The sequence below is a fragment of the Muntiacus reevesi genome, chromosome 11, assembly GCF_963930625.1.
Source record: "Muntiacus reevesi chromosome 11, mMunRee1.1, whole genome shotgun sequence".
NCBI lineage: Eukaryota > Metazoa > Chordata > Mammalia > Artiodactyla > Cervidae > Muntiacus > Muntiacus reevesi.
Genome location: NC_089259.1, coordinates 68,481,180 through 68,502,704, shown reverse-complemented (window position 1 = coordinate 68,502,704; position 21,525 = coordinate 68,481,180). Strand labels below are relative to the sequence as shown.

Here is a 21,525-nt window from a genome sequence, read left to right as displayed (position 1 = left end):
TGCACCTTTAGATTATAATCTAATTCTGTGTGATTCTGCCTTATTTCTTTCCATCTTTCCAGTGGAGTCTGCCTTCGTTACAGGCAGTTTTCATCCTGCTGTCTGTCCTTCCCCACACCAGCCTTATGCGGGGACTGGAGGGATTTCCCACAGGCTCAGCCCTGCCTGGATCTGGAGTCAGAGATAGCCCAGTGCAGCAGTGTATGTGCGGCTGTTTCACCACCTGATGAGATAAAAAATGAATCTTGCTGCCCCAAGCAGGGCACGAAGTCTGTTTGGCCTGTTCCCCAGGCACCATGTGTCCCACTTATGCAGGTTTCTGTCTCAATACAGCTGTAGGTGCCGATTCTTCCTGCTGACAGCTGGTCCACCTGCCCTCAGGTACCCTCTTTGCTCTCACTCACCACATATATGCCTGTGTCCACATCATGCTTTACCTCTCTGACCATAAGATTTCTATAGTAGGCCTTTTCCTTTAACTGCAACTACATCTCTTCCCACTTTCTCTGTTCTATCTACACAGAGGGACGTGATAAGGCCATCAGCAGATGGAAAAGAGGCCAACAGATGTGGATTTGAGTCCCATCCTGCTATTTATGGGCTCTGATATTTAGACAGATTAATTTATCTAAGCCTCAAACTTTTCTTATGCAAAATGAAAGTGAAAGGGTGTAACCTGTAGGGTTAATGTACAACTTAAACAAGATAAGACATGTAAAGCACCCAGAGTAAATGCTTGGACAAAAATGGTCATTGTTTTCTTAGGGTGTAAAATGACCATAACCACTTATGCAGCAGAAGGTGTTGGCTGTCCTATGATAACGAGGTGTTGGCCTTTTGAATTTGTATTTACAGCTGTAGGATCCATCTGCTGTGTCTGTGTCTGTCTGATTTATCTTATACCTAAATAATATGGAAATAGATTTCCCATAAATTTCTCTACCTTGAGTTAAAAATCTCAGCTCCCAGTGGAAGTTTCTTTGTCTCAGGACACCAGTGGTAGTACAAATAAGAAAAAGTCACATCCAATAGAGATCCTGATGTCAACATAAACAGTCTAGTTGAAGAAACAAGAAAATTACTATATTAGCTTTGTAAGCTAGAACGAGGTCATAATTTTTATAGAGGTTTATAAAAAATGACATAACATCTGTTAGAGTTGAAACAAGCCCACATGAGGGGACAGGGAGAGCATTTGCAAGGAATTAGACATGTGAGAGAGACTTAGTCATGTGTGGTTAGGGTTTTAGCAGGTGGAAATGCATGTGAAAGGCATTTCAGGAGGTGAGACCAGCATAAACAAAAGCATGATTCCCTGATCAAGTGAATGAAGAACTAGACACCTGCAAAGCATTCAGGAAAATGAACTACCAAGTGTGTAACACACATTTCTACATTCAACCCTCACCCCTGTTTAGTGATGCCAAGGAAGCTGACTCATGTACATGAAGGATGGAGAGGTTAGAGAGAACAGTTTTGTAGAAGAGACATCCTGGGGTGGAGTGTTGGTTGCTGAGCTGTCATTCAGGAGTTTAATCTGAGAAGTGAAAGCACATGGACCAGAGTGGGCAGGTGCAGGGGGCAGGGAGCCAGCAGCTGTTATGCCTCCAGCAAGACATCCTGGGAAAGTGATTCCACTTTTTGTGATCAAATTGATGTCAATTAAAACAAGGCTATAATACCTGAATTTGTGAACATGCAGGGAAATGTATGGGAGTAGAAAATGGTATTATACTTCTGGAGGGTAGGGTACCAGCTTAACAGCTTCCTCTGAAAATGTTCATACTTTGTTGTTGTTCAGTCACCTAGTCATGTCTGACTCTTTGTGACCCCATGGACTGACACGCACCAGGCTTCTCTGTCCCTCACCATCTCCTGGAGTTTGCCCAAGTTCATGCTCGTTATATCAGTGATGCCATCCAGCCATCTAATCCTCTATCATCCCCTTCTCCTCCTGCTTTCAATCTTTCCCAGCATCAGGGTCTTTTCCAATGAATTGGCTCTTTGTGCAGGTGGCCAAAGTATTGGAGCTTCAGCATCAGTCCTTCCAATGAATATTCAGGACTGATTTCCTTTAGGGTTGACTGGTTTGATCCCCTTACTGTCCAAGGAATTCATACTTGCTTTCCAAGGGGTTCATACTTGACTCTCAGCCATTCCACATCTGAGAATTTATGTGAAGGAAATGATTAAGGTTGTTTCCAAGGATTTAGCTTCAGGGATATTTAAGACAGAGTTATTTATAATAGCTAACTATTTGATGCTGCCTAAATATCCAGCAGTAGGAGATTTGTTAAATAAATGATCACATGTACTATAATATTATGCAACCATTAAAGTAAATATTTTTATGAAATATGAAATGAAAGCACATATAACAGTATGTTCACATTAATCCCATTTTGTTTAAATATATGAACTTGTGTCTTTAAGAACACATACAAAAAAAAAATACAACAACAAAAAGAACACATACAGCAGCCTAGAAAGTAAAAACATCATTTTAAGAATGTTTTTTTCAGAATGCTGGGGTATAGCTAGCATTTATTTACTTTTCAAATTCATTTACATTGATTATGATAAGGAAAGAGTTTATTTTAATTTGTTTTTTAAACACTGTGAGCCTGGGAAAGAAGTAATGAGAGTAAAGTGGGGAAGATGGATGACGGGGTTGTTTTGTGTGAAGCATTGGGTGTTGATTATGTTGAGTTTGATGCGTGAAGAGAGATCCAGGAGCAAGTATCTAACAAGTTCTGTCATCATCAGAGAGCAACCTGGTTGGAAAAACAGAAAGGGGCCACTGCAAGCAAATAACAGAAGATTTTCTTTAAGAATCTTTATAATTGTATCTATTTATTTTTGGCTGGGCTGGGTTTTTGTTGCTGCTCAGACTTTTCTCTAGTTGCCGCATGTGGGCTTCTCACTGTGGTGTCTTCTCTTGTTAAGAGCATGGGCTATAGGGTGCGAGGGCTTCATTAGTTGTGGCATGTGGGCTCAGAGTCGTGGTTCCTGGGTTCTAGAGCGCAGGCTCAGTAGTTGTGGCCCACGGGCTTAGTTGCTTCGCAGCATGTGGGATTCTCCTGGACTAGGGGTTGAACCCACGTCTCCTGCATTGGCAGGCAGATTCTACCACTGAGCCGTCACGGAAGCTCCCAAGTGTCTTTAGATTGAAGAATGTGAACTTACTGATACTGGTGACACTCTCCATGGGCAATTGTTAAAACCCTTTGTTTATCCAGAAAAGACATTTAGACTATAGCTTTGATGACTGAACTCTAGGAATAATCAGTCAGGTTTTCTTTGAGTTGCATTTTTCTTTTGGGGTGATTGGGGCCATTCAACATGTGAAATCTTAGTTCCCTGACCAGGGATCAAATCCGTGCCTCCAGCAGTGGAAGCACAGAATGCCAGGGAAGTCCTGTGGCTTTTTAGTGCTCTTTGCTGGAGTTTGGAACTCACAGTCCTAGCTGCCCCTACATATCTCAGTCCATTTGCCCAAAGTTTACAGATGTTTCTGTTTGCACAGATGGGTCAGTTTCACTGGAGCTGATAACATGGGAACATACACACATTCTCACAGATCAGTTCTCACCTGTGTCCTGATGTATGTTGATTTACATATGAGAACACTCAGAAATACAGGCATACCTGTTTCACTGTGCTTCACAGATAATGCTTTTAACAAAAATTGTACACTTATGACAATGCTATGTCAGGCAAGTACATTGGCACCATTTTTCCTTTAGCATTTGCTCACTTCATGTCTCTGTCACATTTTGAAAATTTTTGCAATATTTCAAACCATTTCATTATTATTATATGCATTATTCTGATCTGTGATCAGTGGCTTTTAATGTTACTACCCTATAAATGCTTAGATGGTTAGCATTCTTTTAACAATAAAGTATTGGAAATTAAGGTATGTACATTTTTTAATATAATGCTATTGTACATCATTAGACTACAATATAGTATAAATGTAACTTGTATTTGCACAGAGAAACAAAACATTGATATAACTTGCTTTATTTCGATATTCATATGTTGAGGTGGTCTGGAGCCTAATCCAAAATATCTTTGAGGCCTGCCTGTACACAGAACACTTGAGCCACATATATACACACTACAACCTGCCTGTATGCAGAGAATAGACCATCTATATTATATGAATTAGGATTTAACATAAGGTACAAAATGTCCCAAGAAGCCTATATGCAGATCAAACAGAAACCTGTCCTGCAGAAGCCTGTATGCAGTTAGAACCGGACATGGAGCAATGGACTGGTTAAATTGGGAAAGGAGTACCTCAAGGCTATATATCGTTACCCTGCTTATTCAACTTACATGCAGAGTACAGCATGCGAAATGCTGGGCAGGATAAAGCACAAGCTGGAATCAAGACTGCCAGGAGAAATATCAGTAACCTCAGATAAGCAGATGATACCACCTGAATGGCTAAAAACAAAGAGGAACTAAAGAGCCTCTTGATGAAGATGAAAGAGGAGAGTGAAAAAGCTGGCTTAAAACTCAACATGCAAAACACTAAGATCATGGCATCTGGTTCCATCACTTCATGTCAAATAGACGGGCAAACAATGGAAACAGTGATAGACTTTATTTTCTTAGGCTCTGAAAGTCACTGTGGATGGTGACTGCAGCCATGAAATTAGAAGATGCTTGCTCCTTGGAAAAAAAGCTATGACAAACCTAGACACCATGTTAAAAAGCAGAGACATTGCTTTTCCGACAAAGGTGCATATAGTCAAAGTTATGGTTTTTCCAGTAGTCATGTATGGATGTAAGGGTTGGGTCATAAAGAAGGCTGGGCACTGAAGAATTGATATTTTTGAACTAGGGAGCTGGAGAAGACTCTTGAGAGTCCCTTGAACAGCAAGGAGATCAAACCAGTCAGTCATAAAGGAAATCAGTCCTGAATATTCATTGGAAGAACTGATGCTGAAACTCCAATATTTTGGCCACCTGACACAAAGAGCCAACTCATTGGAAGAGACCCTGATGCTGGGAAAGACAGAAGGCAGGAGGAGAAGGGGACAACAGAGGATGAGATGGTTGGGTGGCATCACTGATTCAATGGACATGAGTTTGAGCAAACTCCAGGAGATGGTGAAGGACAGGGAAACCTGGCATGCTGCAGTCCATGGGGTCACAAAGAGTTGGACACTACTGAACAATAACAAAATGTCTTATAGTCATTATATTATCTTTATAAGATAATAAAACTAGCTGAACTCACTTTTCTTATGTTTAATCTCTATGAAGATAAATTCTTTTTTGAAATGCCATGATTGATTTGACAGACTAAGATGTGAAACTTCAGAGGTTTTCAAATCAGAAAACATGAAAAGTTCTAAACATTCTGATTATATTGCTCAGAAAGATTTAGTTGTTCTATTTTTAAAGCCATGAGTTTTGAAATTTTATTGAATTGCACAAGATACAAGCATATCTTACACTCTCATCAATTCCAGATTTTCAATAGAGATGAAATCATCTCTTGGAGAGTTCCTTCAGAGAGTTGCAGTTGGGCTTCCCTGGTGGATCAGACGTAGAGAATCTGCCTGCAAGGCAGGAGACCCGGGTTCCATCATTGGGTCAGGAAGATCCCCTGGAGTAGGAAATGGCAACCCACTCTAGCATTCTTGCCTGGAGAATTCCTTGGACAGAGGAGCCTGGCAGTCTGCAGTTAATGGGGTCGCAAAGAGTTGGACACGACTGATCGTCTAATGCTTTCTTTCACTTAAAAATTCACTGGTGAAAAAGGCCGGTTTCTGCCTATATACTTGAATGTGGTTTATTCCCCACTGGCATTTTACCTTGGAAAAGGAAATGGCAACCCACTCCAGTATTCTTGCCTGGAGAATCCCATGGAGAGAGGAGCCTGGCAGGCTACAATCCATGGGTCGCAGGAGTCGGACATAACTTAGCGACTAAACCACAAACCACCAGCATTTTACCTACATTGTATTGATTCTTTAATCTTACTGTTAGTGCATTTAAGACTTCCAGATGTACAAGCTGGTTTTAGAAAAGGCAGAGGAACCAGAGATCAAATTGCCAACATCCGCTGGATCATCCAAGAAGCAAAAGAGTTCCAGAAAAACATCTATTTCTGCTTTATTTACTATGCCAAAGCCTTTGACTGTGTGGATCACAATAAACTGTGGAAAATTCTTAAAGAGATGGGAATACCAGACCACCTGACCTGCCTCTTGAGAAACCTGTATGCAGGTCAGGAAGCAACAGTTATAACTGGACATGGAACAAGAGACTGCTTCCCAATAGTAAAAGGAGTACATCAAGGCTGTATATTGTCACCCTGCTTATTTAACTTATATGCAGAGTGCATCATGAGAAACGCTGGGCTGGAAGAAGCACAAGTTGGAATCAAGATTGCCGGGAGAAATATCAATAATCTCAGATATGCAGATGACACCACCTTTATGGCAGAAAGTGAAGAGGAGTTGAAAAGCCTCTTGATGAAAGTGAAAGAGGAGAGTGAAAAAGTTGTCTTAAAGCTCAACATTCAGAAAGCTAAGATCATGGCTTCCAGTTCCATCACTTCATGGGAAATAGATGGGGAAACAGTGTCAGACTTCATTTCTTGGGGCTCCAAAATCACTGCAGATGGTGATTGCAGCCATGAAATTAAAAGATGCTTACTCCTTGGAAGTAAAGTTATGACCAACCTAGACAGCATATTAAGCAGAGACATTATTTGCCAACGAAGGTCCGTCTAGTCAAGGCTATGGTTTTTCTAGTAGTCATGTATGGATGTGAGAGTTGGACTGTGAAGAAAGCTGAACGCCAAAGAATTGATGCTTTTGAACTGTGGTGTTGGAGAAGACTCTTGAGAGTCCCTTGGACTGCAAGGAGATCCAACCAGTCCATCCTAAAGGAGATCAGTCCTGGGTGTTCATTGGAAGGACTGATGCTGAAGCTGAAACTCCAATACTTTGGGCACCTCATGTGAAGAGTTGACTCATTGGAAAAGACCCTGATGCTGGGAGGGATTGGGGGCAGGAGGAGAAGGAAACGACAGAGGATGAGATGGCTGGATGGCATCACCTACTCAATGGACATGAGTTTGGGTAAACTCCAGGAGTTGGTGATGGACAGGGAGGCCTGGTGTGCTGTGATTCATGGGGTCACAGAGAGTCAGGCATGACTAAGTGACTGAACTGAGTACATTTAATTTCTCTCTGCTTTGTTTTTAATAAATAGACTGACACTTGCATGTGTTTTGCCAAGATCAATTTTAAGTATTAATGTGTTAATAAAATGCCTTTTGACCTGCTCTGATGAAAGGTCCCATATAAATAGCAAATATCGTTTGTGTTGTTGTTAATGTCATTATGTACATTTTTTCTATTGGCCTCTGTCTTTCAAGACTGAGACCTGCATTTTATATTTGAAGGTGTTTCCTTTCAAGATAAAATATAATTAACATATTTAATATCAGAAAGTGATTTCATTTTTCTACCAAAGAATAATTCCTCTTAAATAAATAACATATCCCTGAGAATGTGAGTACTTGTTTGTGTATAATACTTCTGACTTGTCTTGTCGACATCTCTGTAAAATTACCCTCTGTAATTACTCTCTGTAATTCTCAAGGTCAGATTACACTGGGAGTAGGAATAAATCTAATTTAAAAGCTGACTTCTTATGGACCACTTAGGAGACTGCTGGTTTTTCACTGCAGTCGGGTTAGTTTTTTTAAGTTATCTTCTTCCTTTATTTACAAATGTTAGTTACAAACATACACACACACACACATACACCACATACACATATATGTCTCCCCCTTTAACATACCACATAATGGATACTATGTGATAATTATAGACAACAAACAGTTTTCTGCGTATTAAGCATTTAATCAGGGAAATCTGAATAAAATTGCCTGACATTTTTAGAAGGCATGAAAGTCACTACAGTTTCTATTTTGTATTCTTGGGATGGTGGTAGTCTCAATCAGGGACATTTGAGAATTTCTGTCATTTTTGGTTGCCACAATTTTGGGGGTTGCATCTGGTATCTAGTTCATGGCTACTGTTAATAATCCTACAGTATACAGGACAGGCTCCTGATTCTCAATAATGAATCATTAGTCCAAAATGTCAGCAGGGCCTTGCTTGAGAAACTTATAGACTATTCTTTACATAGAATAGAACTTTTAAAATTCATCTTCAGCAATCAGGGTTCTCCTGGGTTTTGTGCATCCTGTTAATTATTCATCCCTCTGGGTCTCTTTACAGTATGGCATCGTGGGAAGAACGGGAGCTAGAAAAAGTTCCCTCATTGCTGCCCTTTTTAGATTGTCAGAACCTGAAGGTGACATTTGTATTGATGACATCTTGACAACGTGTATTGGACTTCACGATTTAAGGAAGAAAATGTCGGTTGCACTTCAGGTATGCACAGCAGAGCACTCTCACATGTTCTTTTTATAAGGCGTCTAAAGTGTAAGTGCTTTTAATTTGGTTGGTCTTTTCAAGTTAAGTGAATGAGTTGATCCTTTTTTTCCCAATAGAGCATATATTTAGCAGCAGGTATTTTCAACAGACACTTTCATCGGATACCAGGCTTTGATTTTTTGTTCATTTGTTAGTTTTGTGTGTGTGTGATTTAATAACTTACTGATATAGATTTCTGGACTCAGACTTCCTCAGTTTCCACAATGTTATCCACTGATAATCATATAATTCTGAGAAGAGAAGGATAAATGGTTTGTTTAGTGCTGGAGAGGTTCCTATAGGGAAACATGAATTTTATTAATAAGGATCTTACAAATGTAATTTTGCTCTGGGAATCGAGGATATCTTTTAAAAAGTGATTATGTCCTTGGAGAACTTTCTGTGAAATAGCGGGGCTTTGAGAATTATAGGATATATAAATGCTTTCGGGAGACTTTGACAATTTAGCCATTAATGAATAATTTTCACCAAGGATGCAATACAGAACAGTGAGGAGGAGCAGGGAACTCAGAATTCTGTCTCTATGTACCTTGGTTTTCTCTGTCTTACAAGGCAGATAACAGTATCACCCCCTCAGTCTGTTGTGAGGACAAAATAGGCCAGTGAGTGTGAAGTGCTTCATGTAGACCCATATGTCCCTGCTGTGATGGTGGAGTGTTGATTTGGCCATCCTTTCCTGGGCTACGATTCTGTTCTCTTTTCTTCTTCTTCACAAAGAAGTATAACTTTCAGGGAGAGTTTTGGAGACTGGATTATATGCACGGGTAGACACTCCTGTCATTCCTTATGGTTCATTCATTCAACATAATTCTGTGATATTTACTGAGAAATTACTATCCTCCAGGTATATAGCCAAGGGAAACCTAGATCTTGTGTCCTTATCTGTCATCCTGCCCTCTGCTTTGACAGACTTGCTGATTTTTTAAAAAAATTTTGAATTTTTATTTATATACTTAATCATCTGCCCATCAAAGGAAGCTTAGAAAATACCCTCTTGAGATGAGAAACAGAGAGGAGATGAGACAGAACAAGGCAGGCAAATGTGCTTCCTGGAATGTGGGTGTAATGTGTCCTGAAATACCTGTTTATCAGGAAGCATGTACAACATGGCACCCAAAGGAAGGCAAATGAGGGCTTGGGTACAGCTGTTGCTACCTACCCATGACCTCAAAAATACTTGGAATTACTCTAAGTAATTTTAAAACCAAGATATTCTTTTCAGATTCTAGTGAAATGTCACCTCATACCCCTTAAGATGTCTGCTATCAAAGAAAAGAGAGAGAAAAAAAGAAAATGATATGTATTGGCAAGGATGTAGAGAAATTAGAATCCTTGTTCATTGCTGATAGGAATATAAAATAGTGCAGCTACTATGGAAATCAACTTGCTGGTTGCTCTGAAAAGTTAGTGATGGAATTATCATGCTGCTGCTGCTGCTAAGTCGCTTCAGTCGTGTCCAACTCTGTGCAACCCCATAGATGGCAGCCCACCAGGCTCCCGCATCTCTGGGATTCTCCAGACAAGAACACTGATATGACCTAGCAATTCTACTTTAGAGTATAAACCCAAAAGAATTGGAAGAAAGGTCTTGAAGAGATACTGGAACATGAATGTTATAGCAGCATTATTCTCAAAAGCAAAAAGGTGGAGGTGCCCAAGGGTCCATTGACAGATGAATCAACAAACAAAATATGGTGCATATACATACAGTAGAATATTACTCAGCCTTAAAAAAAAGAAAATTCTGACACATGCTACAGCACAGATGAACCTTGAGAAAATTAAGCTAAGTGAAACAAACCAGTCACAAAGGACAAAGACTGTATGATTCTACTAATAGGAGGTACCTAGAGTAGCAAATTCATGGATACAGGATGTAGAATGGTAGGTGCCAGGAGTGGCCAGGTCAGGGGAGTTGCTTATTGGGTACAGAGTTTCAGTTCTTCAAGATGAAAGGAGATCTGTGGCTTGGTGGTGGTGGTACAACAATATAAATGTATTTAACACCACTGAACTGTGCACTTAAAGTGGTTAATCTAGCAAATGTATATTTTACCACAATTAAAAACATTTTTTTCAAAGGTATCCCTTTCAGGAAAAATGGGAAGAACTTTTTAGCACATTAGTCCCCATATTTAAAGATTTCCTCTGGCTATTAGATTTTTTTTTTTCCAGTGGGTTTTGTCATACTAGATTTATTCCCAAGTTTTATGTTTTGATGGTATTCATCTCTGAAATGGCCATGGGAGATTTGTTAGTAGAAATAAAGGGCATATCTGTAAAGTCCTTTCATATCCTTGAATGCAAAGCTTTAGAAACATGCCCTGCATTATTTTTAATGCTTCTTAATAGGAAAAAGTTATATGCTTGTGTACATAAAATAACTCTGTAATACATTAGATGATTCTTGGCTCTGCCAATATTTGGAAGCACATCTGAGCAAAGACTAAACATGCCTTGACATCAGCATGTTTTGTTTCTGTTCTGTTGGTTTCCGTCCTTCCTTTGAGCATATTCTAGGTACATACACCAGAGAACATGCTTACAAAATAGTGCTAAGCTTTGTATCCATGTGGATTCCACTTTATATGCCTTTGTCTCCAAGGTGCAGTGTTGGTTGATTAAAGAGAAAGAATCTGCAGAAAACTTGCAATGTGTAAAGATTCCCAGGAAGCCATTCAGGAGGCAGACAGGGCTAGAATGTTTAAGAGTGTAGACCAAGTGTCAATGTGACCCACAGTTTATTCCTGCTCTGTCTCCTCAACTGAGGGGCTTTGATGATGTCACTTGGCTGCCAAGCTTCAATATCCTCATCCTTAAACCTGGTCTGGAAATCATTGACCCAAAGATTTGTTGTAAAGATGTAACTTAGTGAGATAATGTTTGTGCCCATGTCTCATTCTTAGGAATGTTCAGTCATCAGGAACTGTTATTATTCTTTAGAATCAGGGCACTGGCCTTTTGGGCATTTTTTCTGCTTAAGTGAAAAGAGTAACACCTTCTGAAATGGTTTTACTCTTTAATTTCTGTTTATATGTTCATGGTCTTTGGTGGTTTTCTTTATATTAATTGTTTTATAATAAAAACTAAATTGTTTACATAAATATGAATAGTAAAGCCAAGAAACAGAAAATAGAAACAAACAAACAAACAAAAAACAATAGGAATTTTGGGGAAAAGCACAACAGAGAAATGTATCTAACATTTTCCACCAAGAGCAAGAAATCAGACTCAAATTTTTTTGTATTTTGATTTCTGGCTTTCCTCCCATCAACTTCTTTCCTGACTATCACCTTGTACACACCCTTCCTTTCCAATCCCCCACCAAGACTGCCAGCCTTTTTCTCAGCCTTCCCCACACTCTTGACTATTTTGTTTCTCTCTCTTTGAGGACAGGGCCTGTATCTCTCATTTCTGTTCCCCTAGTGCTTGCTACAGTCCCTGACAAGTTACACGAGTATTAATAATAGTTTCTAATGTTTATGGAATCATTAACACATTTTATTTTCTTATCCCACCATTTCCTGCTTAATCCTTACAATTTGTTGTTATCCTCATCTGACAGGTTTAAAAACTGAGTCACTGGGAGATTGTCCTACTTTTCAAGTAAGGGACAGAGTCAGGATTCAAATTTTATGCATGCCTATTTATTTTAATTGATGTATAGTTGATTCAGTGTTTGAATTGTATAGCAAAGAGTTTCAGCTTTATCTCCAAAGACTCCCATTGCAGCAGAGTAAAATCCAAAGTACTAGTCATATGACAGAGACCTACACTCTCAGTCTCCACCTTGTCCACTTCTCAGTTGTGTCCGACTCTTTGTGACCCTATGGACTGTAGCATGCCAGGATTCCCTGTCCATCACCAACTCCTGGAGCTTGCTGAAACTCATGTCCATCGAGTCGGTGATGCCATCCAACCATCCCCTTCTCCTCCTGCCTTCAGTCTTTCCCAGCATCAGGGTCTTTTCCAATGAGTCAGCTTTTCACATCAGATAGCCAAAGTATTGAAACTTCAGCTTCAGCATTAGTCTTTCCAGTGAATATTCAGGGTTGATTTCCTTTAGGATTGACTGGTTTGATCTCCTTGTAGTCCAGGGGACTCTCAAGAATCTTTTCCTATACCACAATTCAAAAGCATCAATTCTTCAGTTATGTTGCACTCATCAGATATTTTCTCCATTTTTCCTACCATCCTACTTGAAAGGACTCCCCAAACCACAGTAGGGGTGAATAAGTATGGAGCAAACCAGAAGACGCTACTCCTATTGCTCTGTCCCTCATTTGGACAGTATCAGTTTAGAAATGGGTTTATGCACTTGTATTTCATGAGCTGATATGCGTGAAGAGAAGATACTCAAAATCTTATCCCTCCCCAACCAAAAGCCCTTTGTCTTTACAGCATCTTGCTAGCTGCAGAGGTGGAGAACATCTGTTAGTTTGGTTACTTGAATTTACTTGTCTAAGCGCAAAAACTTACGTTCCTCTTCCCCTCAAATGAGTAGGAAGCAGTGATGCTTATGTCTCAACACCCCAATTCAGGGAACTTAGGAAGCTGAGAGCAGACTCTGCAGAGGGGGGCCCAGTGCTGTTTCTTTGAGTTGCCACTCTTAGCTGAGCCAGGCCCACACCATCTTCCCTGGATCCCTGTCCCTGTGATCCTGGAAGCAGCAGGGAGCTTCCATGGTGGTCTCTCTTCCTCCCAGGCTCATCCCCGTCACTGCTGAACCCCCACAAACAGGTCAGAACTGGGGGAGATGTGATGGTAACAAGGACCTGGGTAGGAGCAGAGACAGGGGAGGGGGGACATAGACCATCAGTCCTGGGGGGAATGTTCAGAGATGAATACTGTGTTCTTAAGAAGGTGCTCCTGAACTTCTGTTCAAAATTTCAGGAATAAGCAAAAATGAAAGTTCTTCTTAAATAATTTCCTTAAACACAACAGGTAGCTGAAGTATGTGCATCCTTTTTGCTCAGGATCTGAAGTACCTAAATATGTCCCCAGAAAGAACACTGATTGAGATTATATGCAGGGAGCAGCCAGTTTACTTGAAAGAACTGAAAAATGGAGGGAAGATGGAGAAGGGAAGGAAGAAGAATATTGTGGACCAGCCTCCTCTTGCCTGGCCCCGGCGCTTGTGTAAACCTCATGGAGATAGCTGAAGGATGAGAAAGCATCTGCACATGGGAATCTTAGGGTTGATAATTACAAAGTGTAACAAGTTTTTATAAAAATCTGAAGTAGAATGATGGTTATTCCCCTAACAAGGGACGCTTACCATTGTTTAGATGGTTGTTAGCCCTTAGATGTTGTTAGCCTAAATTCGAGTTTTAAGGGGAGACCTTAAATTTGGGTCTCGAGGTTTTTTAGTTCAGTTCAGTATTCTTTCTGAAATATTGTATGACTAGTGATTTTCAGTGCTTTGGAGGCATATTGGCCACTTAATCAACTTTATGGAAATAAATCTCCCTCTATAATATCTTTTTAATTGTGGATTTGCTCAGGGATATCTCTTTTTTGGTGGCACACCGTGAGTTTTCTGTATTCATTTCTCTCTCACCAGACTTAAAACTGAGACCATATTGAAGGAAGGTTTGGAAGGCTTCCTGAGTATCATTCTTCCTCATGATTAGGGAAAAGAAATGTCTGTCATCATCTTTCCTCTCAGGCTTTTGTGAGGTGAGGAGGAAAGTTCAGCCCCAAGGCCAGGCGGGATTTGAACATGGGGATTTGGAGCAGCTCTGGGTACCTGTGGAAGAGTCAGGTCTCCTCTTGTTCCCACATGTGTGCCTCCCCTTGTTCTGCCCCGTTCACTGAAATGAGTCTATTGGGCTCTTCACTGCTGCCCATATTCTTATTACCTGGCTTACTAGAACCTTCCAGAAGAAAATGTAAATGGCCTACATGAGCTTATCTTGAAGCCAAGAGGAGGCACATATTTCCAGAGTAATTTACTTGTGGCTCCTCCTGAAGCAGATGAATAGGAAGAACTATTTAAATTAAAGTATCATGACACAGGTCACAGTGGGTTTCAAGTCCTCCTGGTCTTGCACTTAATAACGAGGTTCTATGAGGCAGGTCATCCTGACACACAGGTTAGAGAACGTGAGACCAGCTGATGCAGATCAGAGATCTCTCTGTGGACAGATGTGCTGCAGACCCCAGGAGTTGACGTTCCCCTTGCACATGTGGGGATGTTCATTTCACACATGTCAAGAGATTTTAGATCCTAGAAGACAGTCTGACCAATGGAGAAAATAGTCTAATGCTAATGAGTAAATATTTAATGATTTGCTTTGAGGCACAATTGAAAAGACCCTGATGCTGAGAAAGATTGAGGGCAGGAGGAGAAGGGGATGACAGAGGATGAGATGGTTAGATGGCAACACTGACTCAATGGACATGAGTTTGGGTAAACTCCAGGAGTTGATGATGGACAGGGAGGCCTGGCGTACTGAAGTTCATTGGGTCACAAAGAGTCAGACACGACTGAGTGACTGAACTAAACTGAATTGAACAAACCTCTACTAATCATGCTGTTGATATTTCCCAGTCACACCAGGATTGACAGTTAGTTTATGTAGATCTTGATGTTAAGTTTCTCATGTAATTACTTCCTCAGTTTGTGTGAGTGTTTAAGTAGATACTTATTACCAGGGTGGTATTTAAAAAAAAAAACAAATACAAATCTTCCTTTGTCTTCAGTTTTTTTCTTAAGATGAAAAAAACTTCTTAAACACTTTCTTCAGTTAGTGTTCAGTAGTCCAATAGATGTTTTGTAGCACACTTTGTACAATGGAAAATTATTTTAGATATAGTTTTGTAAACATACATTTGTGACTTTATTATTAATAATTAATGAATTTAGATGTTTTTGTATTTTAATTTTGACATTCTGTGCACATTGGAATAAAATGAAAAGAGGTTAAGGTAATAACATTCACTATTTTGGGGTATTTAGGAACCTGTTTTATTCACTGGAACAATGAGGAAAAATCTGGATCCCTTTAATGAGCATACGGATAAGGAACTGTGGACTGCCTTAGAAGAGGTAATTTATTAACAGTGACTGTAATTAACTTGTTAGCATCAGTATCTGTGTTTACATTTAGAGCACTGCAGATAATTAAGAGGAGCATATCAATTTCACTTCGTTTACCTCCTAGGAAAACACTGATGACATGGGTGCACTTAAAAATGTGTGTATTGATGCTGATGAAAATCAATAATATAATGTGACATGTTTTCATTTTAGCTATTTCCCTAGAACCCTGAACAAATAGATGCATTATCTTGTCCTTAGCAGAGTACTCAGTTAGATGTTAAAACTGTGGGATCAAATTCTACTAGTGACCTAGTGAATTAATTACTCCATTACAGTCCAGTATTTATTTTATTCCTCTGGTCTTAGGAAACATCTACTAAGTGGAGACAATAGTAGTTTTTCCTTATTGACTAAAAGATATAAACAAGATCATACTGATAAACTGTGGAAGTTTCATAGGAAAGTGTTTATAAAGATAAATTGTATAGTCAGATTAATGATGATTATTTATTGGCAATAATGTAATTCTAATGCTGTAGCATTAATGCAGATAACAAAACCCTGGAAAATCTGCTCAGTTTTTATATGGGTCAGTTCATTTCTAGAGAATCTTCTGTTATTTGTGTCATATTTTCCCTTGCCCCACTTCTTTGAATTTCCTTACCCTTGCATGAAAAAAAATTTTTTTTTACTGTTAAGTTACTGTCAGTTTGTATTTTAATGCAAACTATTTTGTGCACTTGCACTCATTTTTCAAATCAATTCTACTGATGGAAGAAATCCTAGACTTCTAAGCCATAGACAGATTTCTAATTTCTCCTAGGACCTAACTCAGTCTTTTGTTTTTAAAAAGTAGGAATTAGCATTCCTATACATTAATGTTGAGAGATCAGAAAGAGAAATTGATAAAACAATCTCATTTACCATTGCAACAAAAAGAATAAAATACCTAGGAATAAACCTACCTAAGGAGGCAAAAGACCTGTACTCGTGAAAGTACAAGATACTGACAAAAGAAATCAAAGATGACACAAACCAGATGGAGGGATATATCATGTTCTTGGATTGGAAGAAACAATATTGTGAAAATGACTATACTACCCAAAGAATCTACAGATTCAATACAATTCCTGTCAATTACCAATGGCAGTTTTCATAGAATTAGAGCCAAAATTTTTATAGTCGTAATGGAAATACAAAAGACCCCAAGTAGCCAAAGCATTCTTAAGAGAGAGAAACGAAGCTGGAGAAATTAGGTTTCCTGACTTCAGAATGTATTACTAAGTTGGCCAAAAATTTGTTAAATAAGATTTTATGGAGAAATTAATGAACTTTTCGGCCAGTTCAATACAGAGCTAGAGTAATCAAGATGGTATGCCACTGGCACAAAAACAGAAATATAGATCAGTGGAACAGGCTAGAGAGCCCAGAGATGAACTCACATACCTGTGGTCAACTAATCTATGATGAAGGAGGGGAGAATATACAGTGAAGAAAAGGCGTTCTCTTCAGTAAGTGCTGTGGGAAAACTGGACAGCTATGTGTAAAAGAATAAAATTAGAACACACCCTAATACTGTATACAAAAATAAACGCAAAATGGATTGAAAACCTAAATGTAAGACCAGATACTATGAAACTCTTAGAGGAAAACACAGGGAAAGCACTCTACCTAAATAACTACTAAATGTTTGATTGATCTTTCATTTCAGAGAAGTGTGGCATATTTTTAAAATTTGTTGTTGTTGTTGTTGTTACACAAATCTGAGAGATTGATTGTTCATGTTGGTTTGAGTTGGTGTGTTTGTCATTTAGTGTCACCTTTCCAGGGAAGCTCTGAAATCTGTAATATACAGATGAGCCTTGACTGTGAGCAGGCAGATTTGGAGGCATGACCATCTCTAGCCAGTAATTCTGGTTTCTGAAGGATGTCACAACTGAGTCTTTATACACCCACCCTGCTTTTCAGCAGCATGTGGATTTTGTTTTCTTAAATTGGCTCGATTGCTTCACCTTCTCCTGCCTGAAAAACAGTGCACCTTTGATTTCATTTAAGTTTGTGAGTCTTTTACAGTAAAATTCTACAAGAGAAGAGGTGTGTAGAGCATTTACCATTAAATGTAAAGAACAGTAGAATGACTCACACTCTTGAATTCATAGGACAAATTTAATGGTGAAATTGGGACACATCTTAAAAAAAAATAACTAGAAGTACTGGTAAATATTTTTCTGTTTCCCAGGTTGAGACCTTTTTTTTTTCACAGATTCTGAAGTAGCATTACTCTATAATTGTTCCATGGACAGAGAGCCAATGTTAATCTAAACTTATAAACATGCTGAAGTGGTAGATAATACTAAGATCTACTTCTATTTAAACTACATTTGGAACTTTCTATAAAAAGAGAGCAAGTGAGTTTTTTCACAGAGTAAAGTGCGTGGTTTCCATGTACTGTTCCTGGAATTAGCTCTGTTAACTTTGGTGATATTACTTAGAGAAATCATCTCATCATTATATTTCTCTAGGAATTGATTCCTTAAGACTGTTTTAAAAGAAAACTTACCAAATTATTCATTTAAAAACATACAAATGTGAGAAAGAAATAATTTCTAGAGACTCTGGAAAAAGGAGTGATTTATCACTTTAAGTTATTGTTGTTTGGTTTCTAAGTCACACCTGACTCTTTGTGACCCCATGGACTATAGCAGGCCAGGCTTCCCTGTCCCTCACCATCTTCTGGAGTTTGCCCAAGTTCATGTCCATTGAATCAATGATGCCATCCAGCCGTCTCATCCTCTGTCTCCCTCTTCTGCCTTGAGTCTCTCACAGCATCTCTTTTCCAATGAGTCAACTGTTTGCATCAGGTGGTCAAAATATTGGAGCTTCAGCTTCAGTATCAGTCCTTCCAGAGACTATTCAGGGTTGACTTCCTTTAAGATTGACTAGTTTGAGCTCCTTGTTTTCCAAGGGACTCTAAATAGTGTTCTCCAGTACCACAATTCAAAATCATCAATTCTTCAGCACTGTTCTATTGTCCAGCTCTTGCACCTGTAAATGACTACTGGAAAAACCATTGGTTTGATTATACAGACATTTGTCAGCAAAGTGATATCTTTGTTTTTTAACACACTGTCTAGTTTTGTCATAGTTTTCCTGCCAAGAAGCAATCATCTTCTATTTTCAAGCCTACAGTCACCATCTGCACTGATTTTAGAGTCCAAGAAAGGGAAATCTGCCACTGCCTCTATCTTTTCTCCTTCTACTTGCCATGAAATGATGGGACTGGATGCCATGATCTTAGTTTTCTCAATATTGAGTTTTAAGCCAGCTTTTTCACTCTCCTCCTTCACCCTCATCAAGAGGTATCACTAAATCAATGAAGTCAGTTTTTAAGTGAACCAGAAACCCTAGTTATTAATTTGTAAATGATGCTTACCTGGATATGTGAACCCAAACTCACAGAGTTAACCTGAGAATGAGTAGGAAGGAACCACTATATTTTCCTCTTTATGAACTTCAATTAAAAGGAAAAATGGCTTAGAAATATTTTTAAGGTCCTCTAGTTCTGTGTCCTCCTTCTTCCTTGGCAGAGATGGACATTCAGAAAGAAGACAGTCCTATGGATGCTGCATGTCTCATCTTGGTTATTTTTCTAAATATGCTGAAAATACATTTTTCATGTACTGAAAACTTGCCAACTTACTGTAAGTTGATAAAGGTTCATCAGAAATTAGTGCTTATTGGGGTGCTAAAAAGCAAAGGCAGCTCCAAAAATATAACATGAGTAGTACCTGAGGATGAAGCACTTCATCACTCAGAGGTTAAAAGATCACAGTATATAAAACTCTGGGAATGAATCATTGATGTGTTGCTTCTGTTAAAAAGCAAAAACAAAACACCTTAGATACTGGTTTGGAATTAAAAGTAGAGTATGGGGGCTTCCCCACTTGCTCAGTGATAAAGAGTCTGCCTGCAATGGAGAAGTGGTGTTGATCCCTAAGTTGGGAAGATTCCCTGGAGAAGGAAATGGTAACCTACCCCAATATTCTTGCCTGGGAAATCCCATGGACAGAGGAACCTGGTGGGCTACAATCCGTAAGGTCCACGACTTAGCAACTAAACAATAACAAAAATGTCCTGTTAAAACCGGGAAGAAACCATGCAGTTACATGTCTGACACTGATAGTGTCTCTGTTAGGACACAAGTGTGTCTCATCACACAGGAAACCAAGATACAGAAACCTGGGCGTCAGCAGCCTGTGCATCAGGAACCACATGGTTCAGTCCTTGCGGTGGCAACAGATCACAAGTCCATTTCCCTGGGCCGTGAACTTCCTTTACTGCTGGCCCTGCTCTAGTAAAAGCTCTTCCCCATCTGTTGATTGAATTTAAGTGTCTCCTTCTGGCCCACACCAGATTTTCTTTTTGAAAAGTAAGAAAGTTCCACAAAATTTGGAAACCACCTGACATCCGCATTCACCTCCTGTGAGGGGCGTCAGCACCTACTACACATGGTGCACACAGTGATGATAGAGACAGGGGCCTTATAAGTTCAGTTTATTATTTTTCAGTGTTGCTATATTCTATTATTTTCCCAAGCTCAAAAACAATCTGAAGTATTCTATACTGAGATGTATAATTTTGAAAAGTAATTATTTGTTCTATTTTCCTTAAATTATAACTTTTTCAGTGCTCTCCTTTGTTTAAACTGTGATATGATATCTTGGAGCCAGTTAATTGTTATAAGAATATATCCCTTTTACAATTAGACTTAATAAGAAAACAGTTTTATATATAAATTATTTATCCATATGAATTTAGTTTCTAATTCACAGGAACAGATATGTCATTCAGTTAGTCACTTATGTCTTCATTCATGTTGTTTCTGTTTGCTGTGTATGACTCTTCTCCAACCCCATGAACTGTAGCCCACCATGCTCCTCTGTCCATGGGATTTCTCAGTCAAGAATACGGGAGTGGGTTGTGATTTCCTTAGCCAGGGGTCTCACCCAGGATCGAACCCAAGTCTCCTGCTTGGCAGGTGGATTCTTTACCACTGAGCCACCAAGGAAGACCACCTTCATCTAGCCAACAAATATCTACTGATAGCTTGTTAGGCAATGTTGCAGATTCTGGGGCTATCACAGTCAGCATGAGACAAAATATCTGTCCTTTTGGAGCTTAAATCCTCCTGGAGAAGTTGAAAATCAAGCCAATGCACATGTAACAAAACCTCAGTGCTGATACATGCAAAGGAGAAAAATGAATTAGAACTTGAGGAGGGGCAAGCTGATAGCATTATTAATAATGGGCAATGTCTCTTGATCTGTTACAAATTCTACATGTACTGACTCATTTAACATTCTTCACAATTTTAGGAAGTACCCACCTTTATCATTATGATATTATAGTCTTACTTTGAGTTTAGGAAGCTAAGATAAAGTAGGTTCAGGAATTTGGCCAGTTGGCACAGCCAGGCAAGACTTATCCCCAGGCTGCTTGGCTTCAAGTTTCCAATTTGTTTTTGTTTGGCTGCAAAAAAAAAAGTCAACAAAAGAGTCCAAAATGCAGTACTTGGATGCAGTCTCAAAAATGACCAAATGATCTTGGCTCATTTCCAAGGGAAAACATTCATATCACAGTAATCCAAGTCTATGCCCCAACCACTAATGCCAAAAAAGCTGAAGTTGAACAGTTCGATGATGACCTATAAGACCTTCTAGAACTAAAACCAAAAAAGATGTCTTCATCATAGGGGACTGAAATACAAAAGTAGGAAGTCAAGAGATACCTGGAGTAACAGGCAAGTTTAGCCTTGGAGTACAAAATTAAGCAGGGCAAAGGCTTACAGAATTTTTCCTAGAGAACATGCTGGTCATCGCAAACACCCTCTTCCAACAATACAATAGATGACTCTACACATGGACAGCACCAGATGGTCAATACCGAAATCAGATTGATTATATTCTTTGCAGCCAAAGATGG

At 39.2% G+C, this 21,525-nt stretch overlaps 1 protein-coding gene across 1 annotated transcript in view; it reads left to right on the top strand.

The window, feature by feature from the left end:
* Window positions 1-21,525, top strand: part of LOC136144515 (ATP-binding cassette sub-family C member 4-like) — a 150,191-nt gene that overhangs the window by 103,341 nt on the left and 25,325 nt on the right. The window contains exons 26-27 of the mRNA XM_065902421.1: window positions 8,280-8,435; window positions 15,460-15,549. Of these exons, the coding sequence (XP_065758493.1) occupies window positions 8,280-8,435; window positions 15,460-15,549 (246 nt within the window). The remainder of the gene's footprint in view (window positions 1-8,279; window positions 8,436-15,459; window positions 15,550-21,525) is intronic.